Source organism: Netta rufina (genome assembly GCF_964035555.1).
Source record: "Netta rufina genome assembly, chromosome: 5".
In the NCBI taxonomy this organism is placed as follows: Eukaryota; Metazoa; Chordata; class Aves; order Anseriformes; family Anatidae; genus Netta; species Netta rufina.
This window is the reverse complement of record NC_140128.1, coordinates 43,268,309-43,292,954: the sequence shown is the minus strand read 5'-3', so window position 1 is coordinate 43,292,954 and position 24,646 is coordinate 43,268,309. Positions and strand designations below refer to the sequence as shown.

Here is a 24,646-nt window from a genome sequence, read left to right as displayed (position 1 = left end):
GAATAACACCAGGGTCCAAAAGCTAAATGCTCCCTGAGAAGTGCGGATGGGTCATGTAACTACATTTTTAATGTATGCTGTTTAATTTTTTAATTAAAGCAGAGTGGCAGCGCCAGAGCTCAATCCTTCTGATGATAAGGCAATTCCTTGTTTCAGAATTGATGGCAGTCCCTCACGCTTCAGATTTGACCAAGACTCTTTCATAAATGACACTCAGTTCAGTTCATTAACAGATGACAAATGCTTTGGTTAAAATAGGCCCTTCCTGATTGGAACATGAAAAGGTCAAAACGAGTTCCGAATCCATTAAAAAATCCTAGTGTTCTGCTGAATTTTCTTTCCTGAATTTATTTTTTTTTTTTCAGTAACTTGTGTTTCTATTCCTCATAAATTTCACAATCAAACAGCCTGGTTTGAGATGCATCTGGTATCTCTGGGACTGTGACTTGTCCCAGTCCAGGAAATCTCACACAAACAACTGCTCTCTGGAGATCTCCAAATGCAGGGCTAGATCCCAGAAAAGCACTGAACGTCTCCTGTCAATTGCTGATAGTTCCCAATAACCACTTACATTAAAGCAGATGATGCTAAGGGAGATACCACTTCCTCTGGTCCAAAGCAGTTACCTTTTGGGTTGGAATTCCCCAGTGTTTGGGTGCCTACTTGAAATGCACTGTTCTATAAACTGGAGTGCTTGGACTCTTTTTTACACGTTTTATTTCAGGACTACTCAGTTAACTTTAGTGAGGTCTGTTCAATAATAATGCTGAAGTTGTTTATCAAAATGCAGTGTTCTAGCAATCCAACCAGGCATTACACTGTGCCTCTTATAGGTGGGAAGCATGACAGCAAGATAAAGTGATGCCCCAGACGCTACAAGAGTAGTTACAACATAAAGGATCCCACAGGAATGCAGGAAACAAGATAAAGCTGGGACCTGGACAAGCCCCAGATAAAACTGAATGGCAGTCCAGTTCCAAACTGACAGCTACATAGTCCCGTTTCACGTCTGCAGATGGAAGCTGACCTGGCAAAAGCACTTCATTTGCTCCTTACTCCCTTTTTTTGTCTTTTGATAAAATCCTTTGCACACTTGGAAGCCATTTCTTACTAGTATTTTTTGTAGCTATTTAGCCAACCCACAGCTCTTGAGAGCCATAAAGATGAACACCTAGAATGCACAGATCAATACTCCAGCAAAGCCTTTTGAGTCACGTGAACAACTTTTTTCTTTTTGAGACATACGCCAGCACAGTAAGAGAGATCAGGTGCATATACAGAAGACACATGCAATCAGAAAGAATTTGCACAGCCCTGTTTTGGAGCTGCATATGGTGCCTAAACAGCTGCTTATGCTGATGAAAGGCATTTCCAGCAGTAACACTGAGAGACTCCGAACTTCTGAGAAGCTGAGGGTTAAAATCTCACATGAAGCCAAGAAATATAATAAAACATCAGAAAACCTATTACAAAGAAGTTGTAACAGCTATTTCAGCACTGCTGATTGACTAAAACACAGGAAAAAAAAAGGTAAAAAAAAAAAGGGGGATATGCAGTACCCCACACTTAAAACCAAAGCTTAAAAAGGCAAGAAAATATTAAGAAAATAAAAATTGATAACCCGTGTATGATCACGGATGGCTTTTGCATGTTCCCATTCACCAGCTGTTTCTATTACTTTTTTGTGCAATGGCACTGGAGGAAAACAGATTATAATTTAATGGAAAGGGTACTGGGCTGAAGCGAAGGCAAAAATATATGTGTTTTTTTTCCCCCTCAGGAGATCCCTTTATTCTACCAAAGGGCACCAGTGGATGAAGAGACAAGGCTAGCTGTTCCCGCAGACCTTGTTACTCATTCTTCATCCAAGAGAGACTGTCCTTTCAGGGCATCACCAGGCACAATGCATTTTGTGATACCAGTAACAAGAACACACAGGCGGCTATTCTGGCTCAGAAAAAAAGGCCAAAATCAAATCACCTAGAGCTCTTTCTCCAAAAGCAGCCACACGTGGACATGCAGGAGAGTAACAACAAACTAAGCATATATAGAACACTTCCTCCTAGCACTGCCTCATTCTCTCATCACTTTCGGGTCAGGGCTTTCCTGAGTTTGCTGTGGTTTTATCCATTTAGTAGTTGCCATGAAGTTTCCTCTTCCAGGGAGTCATCCAGTCTCCCTAGGAGTAGAAAGTACTCAGGGGAACATGAGCACCTTTGTAAGCTTCAAAATCCGCTTCAGCAAGTTCTACATGTGTTACCCACTACATGAAGACACGCCTTTCGGTATTTGTTTGGTATTTGGCTTCCACTAGCTTCATTTGATGGCTTCTAGTTCTTATACTGGAAGACAAAATGAGCCATCACCACCTATCTGATTGTTCTATACCAGTCATAAGTCCGTAGACTGGGTATTGTCTCAGCAGCTATACCACAGAGGATTTCATGTCCTGAAGCATCAAGGTAGAAAGCTGATATGTTGCACTAAATTTGGCCAACTGGACAGTGGCTTTTAGAAGTATTAGATTAGCTTTTGGGATGGATTGCATTTATTTACACATTTTTTTCCAGTAAGGGAAGGAAGCTGTCTTCCTGCTTCACAGGATGTCGGAAGAAATAAGCACAGACAGTCTTAGGAAGGGAAAATGGAAGTGAATGCAGGGATATCCATGGGGAGAGAGAGTTTATAGGGTACTCAAGTATGACATAGAAACACATCTGCCTAAATCAGGTACGTATGTGTACACACTCACATAACACACACACAGATGCATGGGCAACATGACATCTACAAACACTGTTGTGAGCTGGAGGAAATGAGAAAGAGAAAAGTACGTTCTGAAACCCAGGCAAGCCGGCTTAGTGGGCTGGCATGCTGCATAACGGATCAAAGAGGAGCTGGAGAGAGAATGACTGTCAGCGCCATATGCTTACTAGGCCTTTCGGTTCTCTTTTATATTGTATTCCCTGAATCTTGCCCTTCTACAGGTCTCACATTACAAGCATGCACCTTTCACAGGTGGCTTTCATCATCCCACCTGTAATGGCATCTGAACTATAAGGCAGGGCAGACAACCACACAGAGGATATGTCTGTGCACAATGAGCTAGGAACATCTCCAGTGCTCTGGTAAGGGAACAAACAAGCCAGCGTTGCTGGTCAGAGCCAGCAATATCCTCAAAGCCATGGAGGAGGAGAGTCAAAGTGAACTGTAACCTCATTCTGTTGCAGCAGAGGACTGCCTACAGAGCCTGAACAGGAGTCCAGCCACCACAATTCCTGTGAGGTGTTAAGGGCTGGGAACGTGGGAGAAGAAAGAAATGAAGAACTTGTCTTGTTTCTACATAAGAAACACTGAGTCAATTTCTAGGAAGCCCCTATGTAGACCTACCCAACCACAGCCAACCAGCTGAGCAAAGTGCTGAATGTGAACTCTTTGTGGTCTCTTTACCCATTTATTTCCACTTATTGTCTCACTTTGGATGAGGATGTGAACCATGGGACCCCCTGCTTTGAACCATGTTTTCTCTTCTGTGGTAACAATCTTTTCCCCGTACTTTCTCTCTTTTCGTTGTACTCTGCTCCAAACTAAGTTTTTCAGGTTGAATCACTTCTCTCTTTTTCAAATGACATGCCTCTAACTGATCAGGACAGGTGACAGACACAGGATAGTTTGGCACTGTGCCTCTTGTGAGCTGCCTCACTTGTTAACACTCCATGTGGAGTTTTCCCTTTCTCCCTGTCTTTAAAGATCAGGCTGGGTTTTCCCTGCTAGAAAGAAATGCTCTCATGTAGCTTTATGCAGTAGAAAAAGACTGCATCTGTAGTATGATTTCTCCACTCCAGAACCAGAGCATAACTGTAAGTCACATACACTTCTTACAGCATGGTTTGCCCTGAGTGTCTCTCTGAGCCACAGTCAGATGAGTGGTTTTTATTCTAATATGACTTTCTTATGGAGGTACCCTGCTTCATGTGCAAATGTGCAACAGGGTCTGTGTCTTTCTATATGGCCTCATTAGCTAGCACATGTTAAGGTGAAAAAGTTAAGAGAGATCATATTATTCACCTTTTTTTTTTTTTTAAACATCTTTTCCCTTATCAGAGGGTAAGGGCACACTTCTTTCCCAAAGAGACAAGGGATGCTTGAACATTGTTCACGCAGCAGGGGTAATAGGAACTAGATTCAGAGGATGCTTTTCTCTTAGCTAATTGCCCTCACTCTCAATAGATCCAGCATTTCCCAAGAGCAAGGGCTGGCAGAAAATTCTGGCTGCCTTCTTGAGTTTGATTTTATTTCAGAAGTCCACAAAGCAAAAATCTGAATCAGATCTAATTCTAATATCCTCACCTTTCCTGTTTCCTAACAGAATAACCCATGTGCTGGGCATCCTTGCAATCCAGTGTGCAGCAGGTCAGACAGTGCTGGAGGGCAAAAGCAAAGTGGAAAATAATCTTTCCTGAGCTGAGCATACTTTTCTGTCACGTAGTGAGCACACACTCTTCTAGACAGACTTATTTTATCTTCAGCTGTTAAAGCCACACTGTTAGACCAGAAGGATGTAACCCATATGTGCAATGAGCCAAGGAGACCCAGGATTTAACTGCATGACGCTATGCTGACTTCATTCTCCAGTTTTGTCTCAGCTGGTTCACACTAAGGTAAAACATATAACTTGGCTCTTATGTATATTATTTACTACCTTTTCAGCATCACACAATGGGAAAAATCTTCCCATTCCTCCTGCCTCTTCTTCCTGCAGCTTCCATTCTCTACTTTGCTCCTCTTTCCTCCCTGTATCTGTGCATTTCTGTTTCTCCCTGTTTTTCCTTCCTTGAAGCACTCCCAGTATCTAAGCTTCCTTAAGTTTTCTATTGTCACCTTCTTCCTTTGTTCTGTCCTCTTAAAGGACAGAATTGTTGTCATTGATTTTTTTTAAGTGTCACCACTAGTGTTCAGAGTGAACATTTGCTACATAATGGTGGGATGAGGCGAGTTTCTGTATTATCATCTCAGGCTGCCTGGAGATTCAGATTGATGTCATTGCAAAGGGCCACACTTGTAAAGCTTTCTTTACCACCATGAGGAATTGCAACTTATTTTAAAAATCAATAACATAATCGCTTTTGCAGAACCTTAGTGTATGATTTGTGCTACCACAGTACTGGGCCAAGAATTTGACCACACTACTGGAAACTATTAGCCACTGTCTGACCATCTGAAAATGCTGCTCTTACAGCTAGTTAAAAGTAGCTCTCAGTTTTGTTCTGGGACCTCCGAAGTTGGAGGTGTCTAAGGCGTACCTGAAGGGTTTGTACATCAGGTATTTTCTAGACTGTGTCCCTGTTCTGGGAACTTTTGGACCTTGAGAAAATCTGGAGTATCTGTTGATGATGCAGCTTTTGATGGAGAAGTGGGCAAATGGCTCTTTGGGCGGGAGGAGGGCAGAAGCTGTTCAACTAGGGAATGCGCTGGGAGCACTGGAGTGGGAATGAGAGAGGGAGGGTGCGGGGAGTAGGGTGGGTGCAGGGAGTTACTCCTCTGTCTGAATAGAGCTAGGTTCTTGCTGTGAACAGAGGGATGGCCTCCCTCAGCCTCCTGATACTGAGAGGCACTTCACTTTCCTGTCCCTGCTGAAGCAAGGTGCCCAACAGTAGAAACTACTTACCTGATAACTGCTGCACTGAAGGCTGGTCATGTGTGCTTAACAACTGTGCCTGAATGGTTTCTACTACCCTCTTAAAACGACGGCTTGGACCTGTGAGGAGAGAAGAGGCATGCATGGCTGTGAGAGCAGCAGAAGCCAAATCCCCAGATAACACAGGTTGGAGGGAAAGGATCACAAACATTTTCCCTTCAGTCCTGTCCCCAAGAGTGTATGCCAGCATAGCTGTACTTCAGCTGAAGGCACAACTTTGAAGAACTATTATACAGTCCCCCCATGTTAACAGGGACTTTGCAATGCTACACTCAACAAGAAGAAGGATGGGTTTTGGGCTCCTTTTGTAAAGACAGGCAAGTGTTTTATTATTATTATTATTATTTTAATTTTTGTTATTTACTTTTAACCCCTGTGTGGAGCACATGATGAGCCAGGAAAAAAGGGTGATTGCACATTTCTGTAAGAAAGGAATCAGTGGCATCATAGTGCCCAGGTGAGATAGTGAGACCTTTGAGTGAAACAAGGAGGTACTTCAAATCTGATGCACAGAGCAGCTATGTTAGCAACAATTGTAGTGGTGGCAACTTCACCTCTTTGGGAATCTCTTGCCATGTCTATCACTACCAATGCCATTCTTGTTCCCAGTATCCTCCTTTTACCCACTGTATGGATCTTTCCCCTGGAAGACCTCTCTTTGCAGGCTTCCATATCAGCAAGGACAGAGACAACTTGCACCCATGTTAGAGCTTTGCCATGGTTACCTGATAAGAGTGTGAAAGTGACAGAATAAATCCCGTTCTCCTTCTGCGCCTCTCCCCCTTCTGTGTACGTTATGTCCACCTGGAACTTCACTGGCTTCTGGAAGACAGCAGGACCTCCTGTGGACTTGTATTCTGCACGGAAACTTGTCTGGGAGATGACACTGTGACTGAGGCTTGGAATCTGAAACAGGTTGGCAGAAGATAGTAGAACCAGCTCAAAAAGGGTACAATTGCAAAGTTCAGTTTACAGCAATACGTATTTCCAGAATGTGTATGATTTGCTAGATTTGCTTCTGGACTTGAATTTGTAATATTCAGGGCATTCTTGTGAGATCAGTAAGAGTGTAGATTGCTTGGCACCACGCAAGAAGGCACTGTTCCTTAAAGGAATGACCTAAATTTAAAGGATAAATACTGATGGAATATCCAGCATGCTCATAAATTCCATGCTGCATAGCTTCATACACTGAGCCTTTCTTTTCCTGCTCATCTGCCAGTTTTGAGAAATGCCTTTTGCTTTGGTGAGAAGTGATATTAAGGGAGGGACTAGAAAAGTCAGTGAGATATGACTGGATATAACAACAACCTGAGCAGCCTGGTCTGATCTCATAGCTGATCCTGTTTTGAGCAGGAAGTTGGACTATAGACTTCCTTAAGTAATTTCCAACCTCAATTGTTTGGTGATTCTGTGCTGTCAAAGAAACATCGGGACAAGAAGCAGACACTTAGACAAGTTTCTGGGATATCCACAGGGACAGCATGCCTGCTATTAACTTACGCAAATCACAATTCCTATCAATATGTAAAACAATTTTGAGAAGCTTTCTGGTGTTATCCAGTATCTGTATCATCACAGCTGTGGCAGAACTTCACAACTGCCTAATTTTCAAGCAGTCACGATTCACAGATCCTATTAGAATTTAACATACCCTCATATTCTATTTATTGTTTCACAAAAGACAAGATTTTCAAAAAATCCCCCAAACACTTGGAAATCTGACCTCAAATTTTGGAGGAAAAATCACAGATGAATTCTGAAGAAGAAGCTGGCCTTACAGACTTACTTAGCAGGCTCTTACAATACATTTAATTTGAAGTTGGCTGAAAGAGGTGATTCACAGGGTTTGCACACAAATCACCGCATCACACCTCGCACCACACATGTAGGGTATGCACAGGATCACTAACTTAAGCAGTAATGTACACTATGCTATACTAAACCCACAAGCATAGCTAAATACAGGGTAGAGTAACATAGCTGCTTCAAACCGATCTGAGATAGATAACAGTGTTTGATGGATGTTACTATACTGCACTCACTCCCTGTATGCCTGTACTGTCTATGAACAGTTAAAAGGATTACAGCTGCTTTTTAAGAAATTCATTGTAGCATCATAGAGAATAAAAAGAAGAGCAATATTTTGTGGAAAATAACACCAATTCAACAAACAATAAAATAAATTAAACTGTCTTCTTTTAATACTATTTGAAAAAAAGTGTCATTATGCTTTAAAAACCCTTGAATTGAAAAATCTGTCAAATCAAGTTTACTCTGCCGACCTTTTTCTTCACTGGTACTTCTAAATGGTGAGAATAAGGAGGTTCTGTAGGAAAAAAAAAGAGGACATTTTCTCTGCTCACACAGCAGACTTTCTTAGATTGTAAATAAAGAGCATCTGTAACAACTGATACTCTCCTCACCAGAAGAAATTACCCTTCTATCTGCCGTAAAGCACAGAAGAGGAGATCTAAAGTAATAAATGCAGGTGTGAGACAGGCTTTTTGTCTGATTAAAGTGGTGGAGGGCATACACAGGGAGGCCCAGTCTTTTGCACAGATTGTGACTGCAAGATAAGTGTGACAAAGCAGCAAATCAATGTCGTGATACTGCATTGCCAGTGTGCTCTAACTGCACTGATATTCCAAACACTGGTAACCTGGAGAGCCTCGCAAGAAGGTTGAAAACTTTTCTCACCTTATAAGAGTACTTTCTATAGTTAGAAATTTAGACAGAGTACAGTGGAGGCCTGAATTAACATGATGCATAATTTAAATACACAGAGGATGCATTTGAAAGAGCAGAGACCCTGCCCAGTAACATATGGCACAAGGAGGCCTTGGTCTCACCAATGAGCAATGCCTCCAACAGGCAGTTGGGCTGACTTACCGAGAGGAAAGCGTGGACAATATCAGCCTTAATGGAGCTTAGTGGTTTGTCCTTAATGACCACAAAAATCTGTTCTTCTTTCTCCAGGTTGATGAAGTTACCAAACCAGGATTTTTTGGCAAGCCTGATGTGATGAAAAGAAAGAGACGGTTTAGAATATTGAGTACTATTTCTTAGATTTCCCAGCTAGAAAAAAAAAAAAAAAAAAAAAAAAAACACCTGCAAAAGAAAGTATTGATAACACCCCAGATGTGATATAACAATAGGTGGCTCACAGAGTCAGAGAACATCCCGCTCACTTAGTGAAAACTGTTAAAATAATGGTCCAGTCAGTGCAACTCTGGCAGCAGGTGTGACCAACAATCTAAAACCAGGAGTAACTCTTCTATAAAGTCAATATACCAATTAATACTCCACACATACAATTCATATAAATCTGGGGACATATTTCTGAAATGTCTCCAAGGATCTCTCCATTTTTTGGTGACAATATGTGGATGCTGTCAACATAGGGATTTAAGTTCCCTCCTGCCCAGTTTCAACACCTTTGGTGTTCTCAGACTTCAGAAGTTCCATTTCCAAAGGTGTCCTCTTGTACTGACAGTACAATCATATGATCTGGCTTTTTAAAGCAAACTAGAGGTTTCACTGGGCCTCCAACCTGTCAGAAAGTAAAATCTACTCCTACCCAGAGGGACAGGACAAACACGGTCCCATTCATTAGTCCCATTCAAAATCTTTCTAAATGAGCAAACTCTGGAAAAGAAGGAATTTTCAGTACTAAGAGAGAAGATATCAGAACCACAGAAAACACAGCTCAGGCTTTCCACTGATAGCAATCCAACTCTACAGCTCCTTTCAGCATCAGATGTCGGTTTCATCATAAAATGAAACTGCCTTTTTCACACTGATCATATAAGCAAATGTTTGATTTTGCTTATTGTTTTACCATTGCAGTGCACTTTGTTGAAATTCACTTTCAAGTTAAACAGGCTAAAGTGAAAATAGGGCAGGTATGTTACTGAGAGAAACTACCAAGAGCTTGGAGGTAACACCTCTGAAAGTTAATGTTTTGAGGGGAGAGAAGATGCTGTCAGCCATGATATGTGGGCAAAGAATTGCTGGACCAAGCTAAGTTCAGGAAAAATTCCAATGAAATCAGCCATGTTCTAGCAGAGAAGAATTTAGCATGAATAAGTCAGAGATTAAAAGACCTGCCTTCAAAAGAGTGCAGGTTTTTTCCTCTAGAGGGTATTTTATAAAGCCAAGCAATAGCCTTCCACTTTTAGTGGACATTCGCCACTCAACAGAAGAAGACAACCTACAGTTGAAGAAGAATGAGGAAGGGTAGAATGAGAAAGGGCAGAGATGAGAAGAGAAAGGAGTATGGAAACACCACAACTGGAGAACAGCTCAGTTGTGCACATAATCATTTGATGCCACCTATTACGGGCATTGGAAGGTAAGAGAACAAAAAGATTCACTTGCAATTTGGTAAACCACCATTCCCCACTCAATTAAAGTGGGCTGGAAAACTGTCACTCCCTAAAATATTCATAGGCAGCTGTAATTAAGCCAGTGAGCCAAAGATTAGCATAGGGAGCAGTAAAGAGAAAGGGCCTCTCATTTAAATGGGTCGTTAAGGAGCCAGGGTTAGAGTGTGAAAGGAAATTACATACTAATTAGCTCATGTGTCTCACACACACCATAACAACTCTGCAAGCCCCTGGAGAGCTGGGGCAATAGCTCCCTGCATGTAAAGGGTCTATGGTAATTAGTAAATTTGCACCTGGTTATCCATCTAAAATGTCTGGTTCTCTTAGGCTTGGATCTATCATATTCCAAACAGTGCTTGGCTACTGGGACTCCAGGGGCCCAGTGCATGTCACACATTCTCCTTGGAAGCTGGGCCTAGAAACAGTGTGAATATTTAACTGCAGATGTGCCATCTATTACTTTTTATATTTTTATTTTCATTAATGGTTTTGTGGGAACTTCATTTATAGATCTCATAATATGGGTAGGTTAAAAGAGCCCCAGAACACAGGGAGGTTTTCTGCTGTTCAGTGTGGAAACTTGGTCTAGAGTCTACAGAGTCAAGGTGGGCTCTTTACTTTGGCAAGGTTATACATACTAATACTGACTCTGATAGCCTGGGCTGTGCTCCAGATTGCAAATACCTGGAATTCAGGACATAATTTTGCTGGTTTGCGTGAGATTTCATAGACGAAATATTCTGTAAGCAGCTGTGAGAAGTCTCACAATCGCTAGCTCTTGCTCTCATGGGGGACTTCAACTTACCAGATGTTTGCTGGAAATACAGCAGAAACAAAACAGTCTAGGAGGTTTCTGGAGTGTGTGGGAGACAGCCTCCTGAGAGCTGGTAAGTGAGCTAACTGAGTAAGGTGTCCTGCTGGACCTTTTCTTTGTGAACAGAGGACATGTGGGTGATGTGAAGGTTGGAGGCCACCTTCGGTACAGTGATCATGAATTAACAGGTTTTGATTATTGGAAAAGTAAGGAGAGGGTTTAGCTTCCAGAGAGCAGATTTGGTCTGTTTAGAAAACTGGTTGGCAGAGTCCCTTGAGAGACAGTCTTGAAGGGCAAAGGAATTCAGGAAGGCTGGACACGTTTCAAGAAGGAAATCCTGAAGACACAAGAGCATGCTGTCTCCATGTGCTAAAAGATGAACCAGTGGGGAAGAAGACCAGCCTGGATGACCAGACAGTTTTGGCTAGAGCTCAGGAAAAAAAAAAAAAAAAAAAAAAAAAAAAAAAGAGGAAGAGTTTATGACCTTTGGGAGAAGAAGCAGGCCACTCAGGAAGCCTACAAAGATGTTGAGGCTGTGCATGGAGAAAATTAGAAGGGCCAAGGCCCAGCTTGATCTCAGTCTGGCTACTGCCATTAAGGATAATAAGAAATATTTTCGTAAATACATAAACAAGAAAAGGAAGACTAAGGAGAATCTTCCTCCTTTATTGGATGTGGGAGGAAACATAGTGACAAGGGATGAAGAAAAGGCTGAGGTACTTAATGCCTTCTTTTCCTCAGTCTTTAGTAGTAAGACCAGATGTTCTCTGGGTACCCACCTTCCTGAGCTGGTAGGTAGGGACAGGGAGCAGAATGGAGCCCTCATAATCCAAGAGGAAATGATCAGTGACCTGCTACACCACTTAAATGTACACAAGTCTACGGGGCCTGATGGGATCCACCCGAGGGTACTGAGAGAGCTGGCAGAAGTGCTCACCAAGCCACTTTCTATCATTTATCAGCACTCCTGGCTAACAGGAGAGACCCAGGGAACTACAGGCCTGTCAGTCTGGCCTTGGTGCCAGGGAAGCTCATGGAACAGATTATCTGGGGTGTCATCAGGTGGCACTTACAGGACAACCACGTGATGGGCCCAGTCAGCATGGGGTTATGAAAGGCAGGTCCTGCTTGACTAACCTTATCGCCTTCTAGGATGAGGTGACACACTTAGTGGATGAGGGAAAGGCTGTGGATGTGGTCTAGCTAGATTTTATAGCTAGATTTTACAAAAGCTTTTGACACTGCTTATCATTCTTCTCCAGCATTCTTCTGGAGAAACTGGCTGCTCATGGCTTGGATGGTTGTACACTTCTCTGAGTAAAAAAATGGCTGGGTGGCTGGGCCCAAAGAGTCATAGTGAATGGAGTTAAATCCAGTCGGTGGCTGGTCACAAGTGGTGTCCCTGAGGGCTCAGTTACTGGGACTAGTTCTCTTTAATATCAGTTATCTGGACGAGGGGATGGAGTGTACCCTCATTAAGTTTGCAGACAACACCAAGTTAGGCACAAATGTTGATCTGCTTGAGGGCAGGGGTGGTCTGCAGAGGGATCTGGATAGGCTGGACAAATGGGCTGAGGCCAACGGGGTGAGGTTCAACAAGGGCAAGTGCTGCGTCCTGCACATGGGGCCCAACAATCCCATGCAATGTTACAGACTGGGGGAACAGTGGCTGGAAAGCTGTCCAGTGGGAAGGGACCTGGGGAGATTGGTCGACAGCTGGCTGAGTATGAGCCAGCGGTGTGCTCAGGTGGCCAAGAAGGCCAACAGCATCATGGTTTGTATCAGAAACAGTGTGGCCAGCAGGACTCTGTGGGCCTCTGTGCTTTGTCTTTCTCCAAACCCTAACCCTAGTCAGCATCCAGGACCAACACCTACCTCACTTAGGGCTCCCAGGAAATACTGCTCAAAACAGAAGGCTTTTTGTGTGTATCTACTTCTTTGGCAGCCCTTTCACAGCCCCAGTCAGAAGTGTAGCCTTTACTTTATCTTTCTCCAAACCCTAATCCAAATCTTTTCTCCTTGAAATTGGCAGAACTAATTGTGCTTGTACACACAGGGCATAATTCCACTGAAGAACATGCAATAGCTTCAGATTAAAATCACGCAATTAAGGTTTCCCTCCTGGCAGGGCTTGCTAAGTTCTACTAACTTGGAATAACACAAGTATGAATTGAACATCTTCAGCATCACCTTAGAAAATCACACTGTAAGTGAAAAAAGTACTTCCAATTAAAAAGCTCCTCTTGTGATGAGAAGCCTCGTAAGGGAGAGGCAGGTAAGAGACATGGAAGGGAGGCTGGGTACATAGATTACTCTAGGGAATCTAACCAGTTGTCCAGTTGATGAAAAAAGCAAATAGATTAGCATGAAAATAGAGGCTACTGCTTTATTACTTCACACTGAATTTCTTACTGTTATAATGCTGTTCCATTATCTACTTTTGGAGTGTCTGACTGTTTCACCTTTGGAGAGCCTCACTGTCCCTGGGTGCGCGGATCTATAACCTCCAGAAGTTCACTTGCTTGGCATAAATAATAGCATTTCTTTTTCATGTGAGAAAGAATAATATTATCCAGACATGTCAAAGTTTATTACCTAAACATCAGGTTTGTTAAATGAATGTCAGTCATTAAAGAATGCTGTACCACACCAAGGACATGCATTTTTATCACTCAACCCATGAGGTCAATAGAGCTCTTGATAAGGATATCTTATTTCTTACAGAAAGGAAGAAAATATCAGAAAAAAAAAAAAAAAAAAAAGATATGTTGAAGTGGGCACTGAGCAACAAGACACCTACCATTAAAATAAAATCTAGTTCATTATTTTTTATGACTTTTATTATGTTTACTGGAGGGTGCAGCCCAACTGAACTCATTAATTTGGCAATTATACGGAAAAAGAAAAAAGGGCCTTAGGCTTTGACTTGCATCCAAACTGCCTCAAATGACAGACACTACTTCTGTATACCAGCTTTTAAAGGGTGAGTAGGAAGTACGGAAGCCAGTAAATTCGCAGAAGAACATCTACCAACACAGAGGGAAGGGAAGGGACTTCATTTAGTGACTTTTCTGCTTTAGCAGCCTTAAAAACAATTGAGATGAGAATATCACATATTTATTCTGTAAGGATATGTTTATTTTATGAAATTCTCTCATGCCCCTTGTTAGTAAATTCTCCAAAGTACTGAAAACACAATTTATTCCATTCTTCTTCCTGGATTTCTTTTACTAACCTTTGCTATTTCCTTACTTCTCCCTCTCCTTTTCCTTATTATCCCTCTCCATTCTACAGCATTAGAAATAGACCGCCCATCGGATACATGCCAGGTCTGGGAAAAGTTCTTAAGGCAATACCATTATCACCAATTAGAAAACTTTAGGCCCACAATTTTCATCTATGACTCATGAATATTTCACGCAAGTATCTTGACAAAAGGCCAAATTGTCTTGGTTGGCAGGGAAAGTCGATGGGCATTGGGTGCACAAACACAAGCTGTGAAAATAAAAAGGAATAATTTGGCATCTGTTGCATATATCAGGAAGTGTTTGGAGCAGCACTCTCTGGCAGGGACTTCCAAACCTGCCATGCAGTGACGCACATTTGTGCAGTGAAATGGTTGAAATGTACACTGACTTTAAGGAATGAGTCTGGTGAATATGAAACAGCTTCTGCACCTCCCAGTGTTGCTGCCCAGAATTAATACTGCATTTACTATCCAAGCTTAAGACTCCTTGGAATCATCCTAGCAGAGGCTTCTGCATGTTATCTTGAGGATGCAAGCTCTCATGTTCTAAGAAGACTTTTGATGGCATAGTTAGTGCCATTGTAAGCCATTGACTATCCTCAAGAGTCATCTGCTTGAGAATCAAATGGAAGAAGAGAATGGGAAGATGTTCCAAGACTAGGAAACTCAGCATGCCATGACTAAATGAGCTGCTTACTGGGAGACTGTTTTATCACCCACTGACACCACTGCCATTACTGAAGTACAGATTTTATTCAGGGTCTTTAGCAGAGGGACCATTTGACATCTGCATCCCACTTGTGAGATAACATATTACAGTCAGATACTGACTCAGAGCAGAAACAGTCACCCTATGACATTCAGGCAAGGAAATGACACTGGTAGGTGCTGGAAAAGAAGTAGCGTACTGGCAATTTACTTACTCTGGGGATGATTCCGGGGTTAAATTGGACATCTCCTCTGGTGTAGGTACTGCCCATGCATGCACAGCCAAAGAGAGGGAGGGAGAAAAGAAATCGAATCAGTACACCTTCCTTTTTTCTGCTATTATAAAAATGAAAGACTTCTGACACCGTACCCTCTTTCATCTGCCCATTGACTGCAAATTAGTTCTGACATTTGAACATCGGTCATGTGTCCCTAGATCGCTGTATATAAACAGGTGACGCATTTCAACCTACCCTTCCTTAAATCACTAGAAAATCTTGTGCTGGCTTCAATGGTTTCTGGTCCTGACCCAAACACTGTGCCAATCTGATTGCCTTACAACTTGTTTACTACTATTTCATGAGCCAATTCTCACACTTTATGTAATGGGCATTATCCAAAGTCTCTTTCAGTCACTGAAAATATCAGGAATCCCTGTGGAATTTTCTAACACGAAGTAGAAGTACAAGTCTGCCACACCAGGCCATTTGGATGCAGCTCAGTCACTGCTGCAACTCTCAGCAGTTCTCTGGCCAACTCTGAGACAATGTCCCTGACCATCACAGTCCAAAACCTAACTCTTCCACAGCTGTAATCCTCCTTTCTGAGAGGATCCTGTAAAAGCACAGGGCATTGGGATAGCTGCTGCTGCTATCTGAGGATAATACATGTGACTTCAGGTGCTCTTTGCCTGAATATGAAAAGCCACTTGGAGCTTGAAGACGACAATTTTGCACATCTCAACACTCTAGAGACACTGAAAACTGAAACAGGCCAGCAGAAATGAAAACGCTGTTTTTGTATTAGGGCAATTTTTACACCAATTATCAAAGGAGGTATAAAAAGCACTAACCAACATCAAAGAAGCTGCACCTCAGAAAGACAATTTCAGCCTGTTGCCACTGGCCATCTTTTTGCAGCATAAGGCTCAGCCTGTGGCTGCAGAGAGGCAGCAGAGTACAGCCATAGGGGAAATTTCAGAGCTCTAGGTTTGCTGGCAAAATAAGTGGTGAGCTGAAGATAAAATTTTCTTGTGCCCTAAGAACCAAGACAGGGATAGTAAGATCTGTACTGCTAGAGTGTGAAGAGGGCTCAGGAGATGCTGTTGGAGCAGGTGCAGTGGATTTACAGAGCCTGCTGACACACGCCTTGGGCTAGGGCTGCCTGACGCTACTGCTCTCAATACCAATATTCAGTCCTTGCTACATTAAACTTGCAGAGCCACAGAGAGGCATCAAATTGCTACTGAATGGCTGCCCAAACCAGAACCACCCTGGTACATCTGGGCAGAGTACTCACCTTGCAATTTCCGGCGATGGAAGCGAGGAGACCCCAGGAAACTATTCTTGATTGAGTTGAGTCGTGTCCTCCATGGCATTCCTCCAATGCTGGGGCTGGATGGTGGTGTTGGGTTGGGTGTGCCTGCTGGGCTCTCCTTTGGCGTATGGACAGGTGTCCCCTTGGGGGTAGGGAGGGGACTTCCCCTTGGAGAGGGGTGAGGGGTGACCTGTATGATGGGGATAGATTTGGTGCTTGGGTCAGTACTAGAAGGGAGTAACCTAACAGGAGACATAGGGTTGGTCTGCAATTTAGGAACAGCCAGCTGCGGGTTAAAGCCGGCAGCAGGCGTGCGACCCTGAGCATTCTGCACAGGGGTGTTCTGGGAAGAGGGGGTGCTGGCATTGCTGGAAGGGAGTGGGTTGGATTTAGTTGACTGGAGTGGTTTTTCGGCCAATTTGCTCTTGGATGGCAAAGTCTGCGTCTTTGGGTTGGGCTGAAGTGCTGGCTTTGGTTGGAGTACATGTCCAGGCCTGGAGGCGTTCCTACAAGCATCAGGGTCCAAGGAGACTTGGGGTCGGGGAGAGAAAGGGAGGTCGGAGGTCTGAGGGGGGATGAAGAACTTTCTGATAGGCTACGAGACAGACGCAGAGTGTCCATGCACATCAAAAACAGTGAAATACGCATAGAGCGGGCGAGCAGAGAAAGGAAAGTCAGAAAAAAATCCATCCGAGTCACAAAGATGCATCATGTCACAAGGAGACACAAGAGATGGAGGTGAAGGGATAGTGGGGGGGAGGGATTTTGCAAAGAAACAAAAACGAACAAACAAACAAAAAAACAAAAAAAAAAAGACATGCAGTTAGCTGGGAACACAGCATAATCAACAACAGCAGCAGCGGCAGCAGCAAGAACAACAGTGTCATAACAGGCTTCATCTTATTAACCAACCACGTGTCAGCAAAGGAAAACAATGGAAAGAAAAGTAAAACAAAGGAAAAGTAAAATAAATAAATAATAATAATAATGAAAGAAATTAACCAAGAAAAAAAAAAAAAGAAGAGAGAAATGCCATCTCTCTGGGATTGTTCTGATTGCCCTGCAGTGAGAGAAGCACAATGCCGTAGGGAGGTGAGGAAAGGGAAGAAGAACCACTCAAGCCACAGACAAATTGAGATGTGCCAAGAATGGGACCGCCTCTTTCAGCTCAAAGTGCCCACGTGCAAACCCAGTGGAGAGATGAAACTCAAAACAGGTGTGTGATACACACGGAGTGGTAGGCGATAAACACAGGTTACTGCACACACAGGTCAGAACCTCTGTCCCTCCTCTTTACCCCTGACTCTGGCTTAATGCACACATCAGATGTAGCCACCCTTGCAGAAAGAGGGGGAAAAGGGAGAGCGATGCCCTGTTGGCATCCACCCTCCTCCCCTGGATGGTTAAACCGCTCAGCGTCTGCTCGGGGACTTCGGAGAATGCAACACCCAGAGGAAAACACGACCTCAGGTTGGTGTTTAATTTGTGAACAGCTATAGCAAGAATTTCAGAGACGGCTGGAAAATTAATTTATCTGGGAAGAGATGGTATTTCCCATCAGACTTTATGCTTCTCCTGCAACATCCCTCATGCCATCGGAGGACAGCTTAGTAATCAGGATTTTTGTCATAAAGTCACAGCAATATTTGATGTTAAGTCCCAATTCTGTGAAGGGGTACGGGGAACCACTGTTTGTAAGATATAGTTTAAAACAGAAAAAGACAATCGCAGTTCATAATCCACCAGTGAGTTATCAAAAATGGGATTATGAATGCTTTTTTTCCCCAAATAATAACATTTATACATGTTACAAGTGTTTTGGGAAAACCATTCCTGTGGAGTCAGCAAACAGCAATACACAGACTTGGGAGGACAGAAGCCTTTTTGAAGGATAGTGGGAAGTAAAAGTCACTTTGAAAACAAAAAGAATGTCCTTAAAAATATTGCTGTAAACATCTCAGATTACAAATACTAGCAGAGTTGTAATAACGGATTACTGCTCCAGCTCTTTAGCTTTGGTCTGCATTCACTTTCTGATTTTTATAAATTATTAACTATTATAAATTATTTATCACCTTTTATTATTATTATCCATTCTGAATGGATAGAAGCTCTAGCTAGGCACTGTCCAGACATGCCGTGTAAAGGTAATCTTGCCTCAATTGTCAGGTAAGTAAACTCACTAGTAAGTTTACTTTCTGGGTTTAATGGATTAACATAATGCTGCCATATTTAGAAAATGCAGAGATGTATTTAAAGCAATGTTTAAAATGGTTTGCATTAAAGTTTGCTAATGACTTTGAAGAGCTTAGGGTTTGGTCACTTAAAAGAGAATCACTAAATCAAAATATTTTTATTATTATTAGAATTGTAAAGATAAAACCAAGCCTCCCATTTTGGTCAGTTCTGATTACCAATGAGAAAGGAAGGGGAAAAGATAAGGGAAGTGGTTAATTTAGGGAAGTCGCTATCAGCATCTGACTATTAACCATTTGCAAATGACTCCAGCAGATATACGTCAAAGACTGTTGATCGCAAATGTTTCCTTGCAATTTTTATATCATATGAGTATGATGGTTTGAGAAACAAATTTGAAAGATACAAAGTTGAATTAATCTCCAACTTAATTCATTATGAATCTCTAGGGCGTCCTTAATTATCACATTTCTAGTAACATAACAAAGAACAAGATTAGGTCTGTCTTTCAGCTGGTGCAATGGGGAACTCCATTAGCAAGTTCTTCTGAGATTTAACAACTCTTAGTTGCTGTTGGATTCAATTGCTCATAGAACTTCACCTAAGCAGTGCATACAGTCAAATGTGTATTTGCTTTTTAAAGTATGTTCTCTTTCAATAATCTAAGGTGCTATTCGAAGCATAGGTATGGACTTAAAAAGAAATAAATGATTTTTATTCCAGCATTACCTTTTAAGCTACAAACGTGACCTGTCTTAAAATGGTTATGATCTGCTGAAAATGCCATCTGGCTGCTAAATCCCTTTGAAGACTATTTAATCAACTGCCTATTAAGTAGTAATGTTAAGATACAGCAACTATGGAACAGATCTTGTCATCTTTATTCTTTGAGGTAGACCTACTGAGATGTCAGAAACTGATCCCAAGAGATCAATTAATGAGATCAAGTCTAAGGTTCACAGCTCTGGATGCTTATTTTGTGCAGAAAACTGGTTTTGTTTGTTTTCAGTACATTCTGCAGAAGCATGAGAGTTCTCAGACATCTGCTTCATTCCACTGCCATCCAGGAGGCCCCAGTGCAGAAACAAGGAAGGAAAGGAAATGGATCTTCACTGGTTCCTGGCATGTTAAAGGTGCAGGGGGAACTGCAAACATTTAGCTAGTTGCAAAATAGAGTAACAATTGATAGGAACCCAGAATGTTTCAGAAAAAAGTTCAGTCAAGCAAGGAGTTGGAAGCCTTATTAGCCTGCAAACTTACACTTGACCGTGTATTCATGTGAAAGAATTACACGCATTACTGGGGAATTACGATTTAAAATATTTGGAATACCAATGGTATCTTCATATAGATAAGAGAAGATCCATAGGTATATCCATACCCTAACACATGAAATATATTTGTGTCCAATGGGGGATGGCACCTTCTCAGGAATTCCTGAAAAGTATGTGGAAAGCTCTGGGTCAGACATTGAGGTACCATGGATTGTGATAGCCCTATAGACTTTATGGTAAGCTCCAGCCTTTTTGTTAGGACTAAAGTCCTGAAGTGACTACGTCAGCCTTGCCAGACACTAAGAATACTGAAGAAGTTATCAAGGTAGAGGCAGGCCTCTGTCACTGTACTTAGTAACAAATACCTTTGCAACAGATAGACTATCAACTATGTTTGATCAGCTGAGTATCAGTAGCTGGTTGACTCCAATTGAATGAGGGCCTGTGGACATACCTCATTTATAGTGTTTGAGTGTTCTCATCTTAATTAGCCAACTTCTTACTTTCCCTTTAAATTTGCTGTTCCTCAAATCCATAAAACTTATTTTGTCTTACTTTCTAATCCAAGCTACTCTGGAAAACTGAATGGAGTTGATTGTAGCCAGCATGGCTTGCTGCTCTACTGTGACTTGATTGAAAGTGGCTGTGAAACAATTCCTGATATATGGTCTGAAACCATGCCGTCTACAGACTTCAGCTGGATATGGCAGTGTTTAGTCATAGCAATGTTATTCAATGCGCTTATGAGATTGAAAAAGGACAGGGGCACAGTGAGATCCCTGAAGTACCTCTAGCAGTGCAGGGAAAACGGGTGATAAATTATCTGCTTGGATTTGTAAATAACATTTCCCTCAACACCCATGAAAATTTACAAGCTGCCAAGGAAAAACAAAACATCCCAGCTAAGAGCCACAGCTCTGCAGCAACAGATGTCGAAAAGCATCAAGCATGTGTGAGTGAATTGGACCAACAGATCTTGAAGCAGCACCACTTACCCTTGGACTGCTGAGAGGACTGGTGGAGAGGCCAGATGATGCTCCGCTGATTGACCGAGACCTGAATGGACACAATAAGGAAAAAGGCCCTCAGAAAACTTAGACGAGTAATAACCCTGAACACCAGCCACCGCAGGCACAGGCATGAAGTGAGGAGAAGGAGGGAGGCTGTCACTGGAAAAGCACATGACTCTTTCCTCTCACTACTGTCGCATTTTGCAGTTGTCCTGCCCTCAAAGCAAAACTCTCCGAAATGCTGCTTGTTCAAGGAGGATACTGTAATCCCTTTTCACTGAGGGAGTTGCTACCTTCTTGGCCTTCAAGTACATGGGAACTACCACGTCTGACCTGTGCAAGCTGAACTGCTGAATCTAAAAAGGACTGTCAAGATTCATGCTGGTGCTGAGGATTTTCTTCTGTGCAGTGCTGGTGGACACAGCATGAGATGTTCTCTGTCACAAGCAACACAGAAAGCCACTGTGTGTATAAGGCACAAGGGTGGGGGATTCCTTGAGATACTAAGGAAAAAATCAAATCTCCCTGACCAAGATACATGATCATTTCCTGTGCAATAACTTCCCACTGAACTCAAAGCTCACACTGGCCTTTCCAGCTTCTCACTGCTGGACTTCACAGCTCTGCTCTCCACTAAGATTTCCTGGTGTTGCATTAAACAAGCCAGGTCTTCTCTGTGGATAACTAGTTCTGCTGTTGTTGATGACTACACTAATAACAGGATAACAGCCCAGGTGCCCTCAAAAAGAGGCCAGTTAACAAAGAATAAACTGTCCTACTTGCTGACAAGGTAACCTGTACTGTAATGCTCTTATGCTCTCCCACGAAGGCCACCTATGAAAAATGTCAGCTGTGGACAACAAAACATATGAATGTGCTATGCTGAACATGCTGAAAGGGCACAAGCCAAATACACAAACATTTCAGCAGAACAACTTTCCAGGAGGTAGGCTGCCCATTACAAAAAAAAGCACCCTCTGATTGACTGTAAATGAGTGAGCCCCAGAGGCAGCTGCTTTCTGTCCTTTTTTTTTTGTCCAAGACAATTGTCAGGAAGACTGAAATATCTTACAGGAGAGGACTTGGCTAAGAACCTAGCTGGCCAACAATCACTATGAAATATGTCAATTCAGCAAAACTACCAATGTTTCATCTATACTAAGAGCAGTGAAAGCAATTACGTGCCTTCAGGTAACAAATATAACCAGTTGAAATCCTGTAGATGCTTGGAAAACACAGTGCATGTGTGGATGTATATTCATGTGTGTCTGTGCATGTGTGTACACATACATTTATTTATAATGGACACAGGTCAGACAGTATCAATTTATACATGACAAGATATAAATAAATTTAGACCATGAACTGCCTCTATTTACTAAACTTTTAAACCTGGTAATAGAATAATAAAATAATTTTTTAAAAGTTTCTAAAATGTTCTCCCAGATGTATCCTCCTAAGTAAATTTGAGTAGCAGCATTATTAAAAAGTAAGTAAAACTGCATAAGAGGAGACATTTCCAAGGAAACAGTAAGTAAAACTGAACACAATGGTAGGTCCTATTCTCTCTGTATCCTCTGGAGAAACCATATACTGATGGCTTTTCTTCTATCTTATTTCAGTTTGTCCATCACAGTTAAGTAAAACCCAGAAGACTTGGCATGTCTTTTTGCCAGATGAAATCTAAATTTGTGCCACGAAAATCTGGGGCACTCATTCTATGCAGAAACTCCCCCCATGTACCCTGCTGCTGTCTGCCCATCACAGTACAGCAGACAAATACTACAAGCTCAGTCTTGGCATTCTTTTGCACTTGATTAAATCTGAATTTGCACCATCATCATCTGGGGCAGTGATAAAGATTTAAGGAAAGTAACTTCCAGGGGAAAACTGTCTGTTCCACTTTTGAGAGGCTATTTTATGTGCCTCTCCCATAACTGAGGTAGCTGAGTGCAATGCAAGTGTGTCGTGTATATAAGAACTCCATTTAGTTTAAATCTTCCTTGTATGAGTCATCAGAAAAAGCTTCTTCCAAACCATAAGTTACAAAAGGAGCCTAAAAATTACCTTGCACAAGATTTGGGAAGTATATAGGTACCCGGAGATGCAGTAAAATACCTACTTAGGCATTTAAGTTCCACTAGGAGATGTTCCCACCAACACTTAATTATGGTGGGAAGGTCCTCTCTGACACTCACCTGAATTCCAGGATACTTGATTAAAAGTTCCAATCTGCTATTTTCTCTTTGCAATCAGATGAGTTTCCAACAGTCCTGAATTCTCCCCTCCCAGCCCCACTGCCTCCTATTTTTTTTTTTTTTACAAAAACGATCACACACATGGAGGGCAAAACAAGGCAGCCGCCCCTCCCAGCACCCAGTTCCTTATTGGAAACAATATTTGAAAAAGAGTTGCTGTGTACTGTGTTTTCATCCAGCCTAGGAGCCTGAGGTAGGGGACAGAAGAGAGAGTTAGTGTGAAATCCTCCTGGAAATGCATTCAGTATCCACATGATTGCTATCGAACAAGCTTTATTTCTGTTGCTGATTTACATGCAAAATACGTAAGAAGTAGGTCTCATAGCAAATCTTAGTTTGTCCACACTGGAAATCGTATAGAGGAGCAGCGGAAAGAGTTTAAAGAATCATGGGTTAATTTTAAGTGGGTGAAAAGAGAGTTGTACATTTTCAAAACTTTTCCCCTTTATGAGAGCATGCTGGTATGGAATATGACAGCCAGACTGAGGAGTTCTTCCCTGCATCTTCTTCAATTTCATAAATCCCCCAGAATTTACCTTTATAAACGTGACACACTTTCCAATCTGGCTATAAAAACTCTGAACAGTAGCAGGTTCTATACTCCAGTACAAAAATGCTAACAAGCAAAAATGAGAGATTTTTCCTCCCAATAAGATCATCTTAGCTGGAAATGCTGGAAAAAAAAAAAAAAAAAAAAAAAAAAAGCAAACACATGCACTGCTCCTGCATCTCAGAGTCAGGTGGACAGAACTGGGACAGGGCCAAAAGAAAGTAATGAACAATGTAGTGTTATGCTGAAATGTTGTGATGAAAGAACAGAGAGAATTCAAATCTGTATCCCTCTCACCAGAAAATGAAAGTTTGAAGCCCTACAGGCAGCACATTAGCATGGCAGACCCTGGATGATCTTACGTGTGGAAAAAGGAGAAAAATATGAAATCATCTTACATTTAAGGCTATGAACAGAGTTTATTTAGTGGGAAATATCTATTAGTGAATAACCTCCAAGGAGTCTCTATAGGCATTAAATGTCATTGGAAGTATTAAATCTGTAATTATTCCAGTAACTTAATACTACATGCAACAAACTAGGTAACTGTGAGTGTTGTGTGTGACTCAGTTTGCTCTGTATTTTGCTTTGCTGTATGCTTGGACATTAACCCAATGGAAGACACCAAAAAAAAGGGTGAAAAAACAAGCAGAAAAGTTAATGCAGTTGCTCAGAGAAAGAGCATTCCCTCAAACACAATTGCCAGATTTAGGGATGTAGGAAGAGACTCAAGTCCCATTCAAGGTGATATAATTGCTTTGCCAAGCATGGAGGGAAAAAAAATAAATCAGTCTTTAGGGATCTAGTCCCAAGTTCTAGGAAGGAGAAACTGTAAAGGGGGCTCTAAGCATAAGGTGGGCACTGAAATCATTGCAGGCTATTCCTCCCACCTCAAAGACTCAAACAATAAGCAGGAGACATCTGAGCTATGAAAGAGAGAGGCCAAGCACTGAAAAGAAATGTGCAT

General features: G+C 42.0%; 1 protein-coding gene across 1 annotated transcript in view; it reads right to left on the bottom strand.

The window, feature by feature from the left end:
* BRSK2 (BR serine/threonine kinase 2) overlaps positions 1 to 24,646 on the bottom strand; it is a gene marked incomplete at both ends in the record, with an annotated part of 302,732 nt that overhangs the window by 15,744 nt on the left and 262,342 nt on the right. The window contains 6 exons of the mRNA XM_084288363.1: positions 5,669 to 5,758; positions 6,424 to 6,604; positions 8,591 to 8,714; positions 15,071 to 15,119; positions 16,374 to 16,581; positions 20,857 to 20,917. Coding sequence (XP_084144489.1) covers positions 5,669 to 5,758; positions 6,424 to 6,604; positions 8,591 to 8,714; positions 15,071 to 15,119; positions 16,374 to 16,581; positions 20,857 to 20,917 — 713 coding nt within the window. The remainder of the gene's footprint in view (positions 1 to 5,668; positions 5,759 to 6,423; positions 6,605 to 8,590; positions 8,715 to 15,070; positions 15,120 to 16,373; positions 16,582 to 20,856; positions 20,918 to 24,646) is intronic.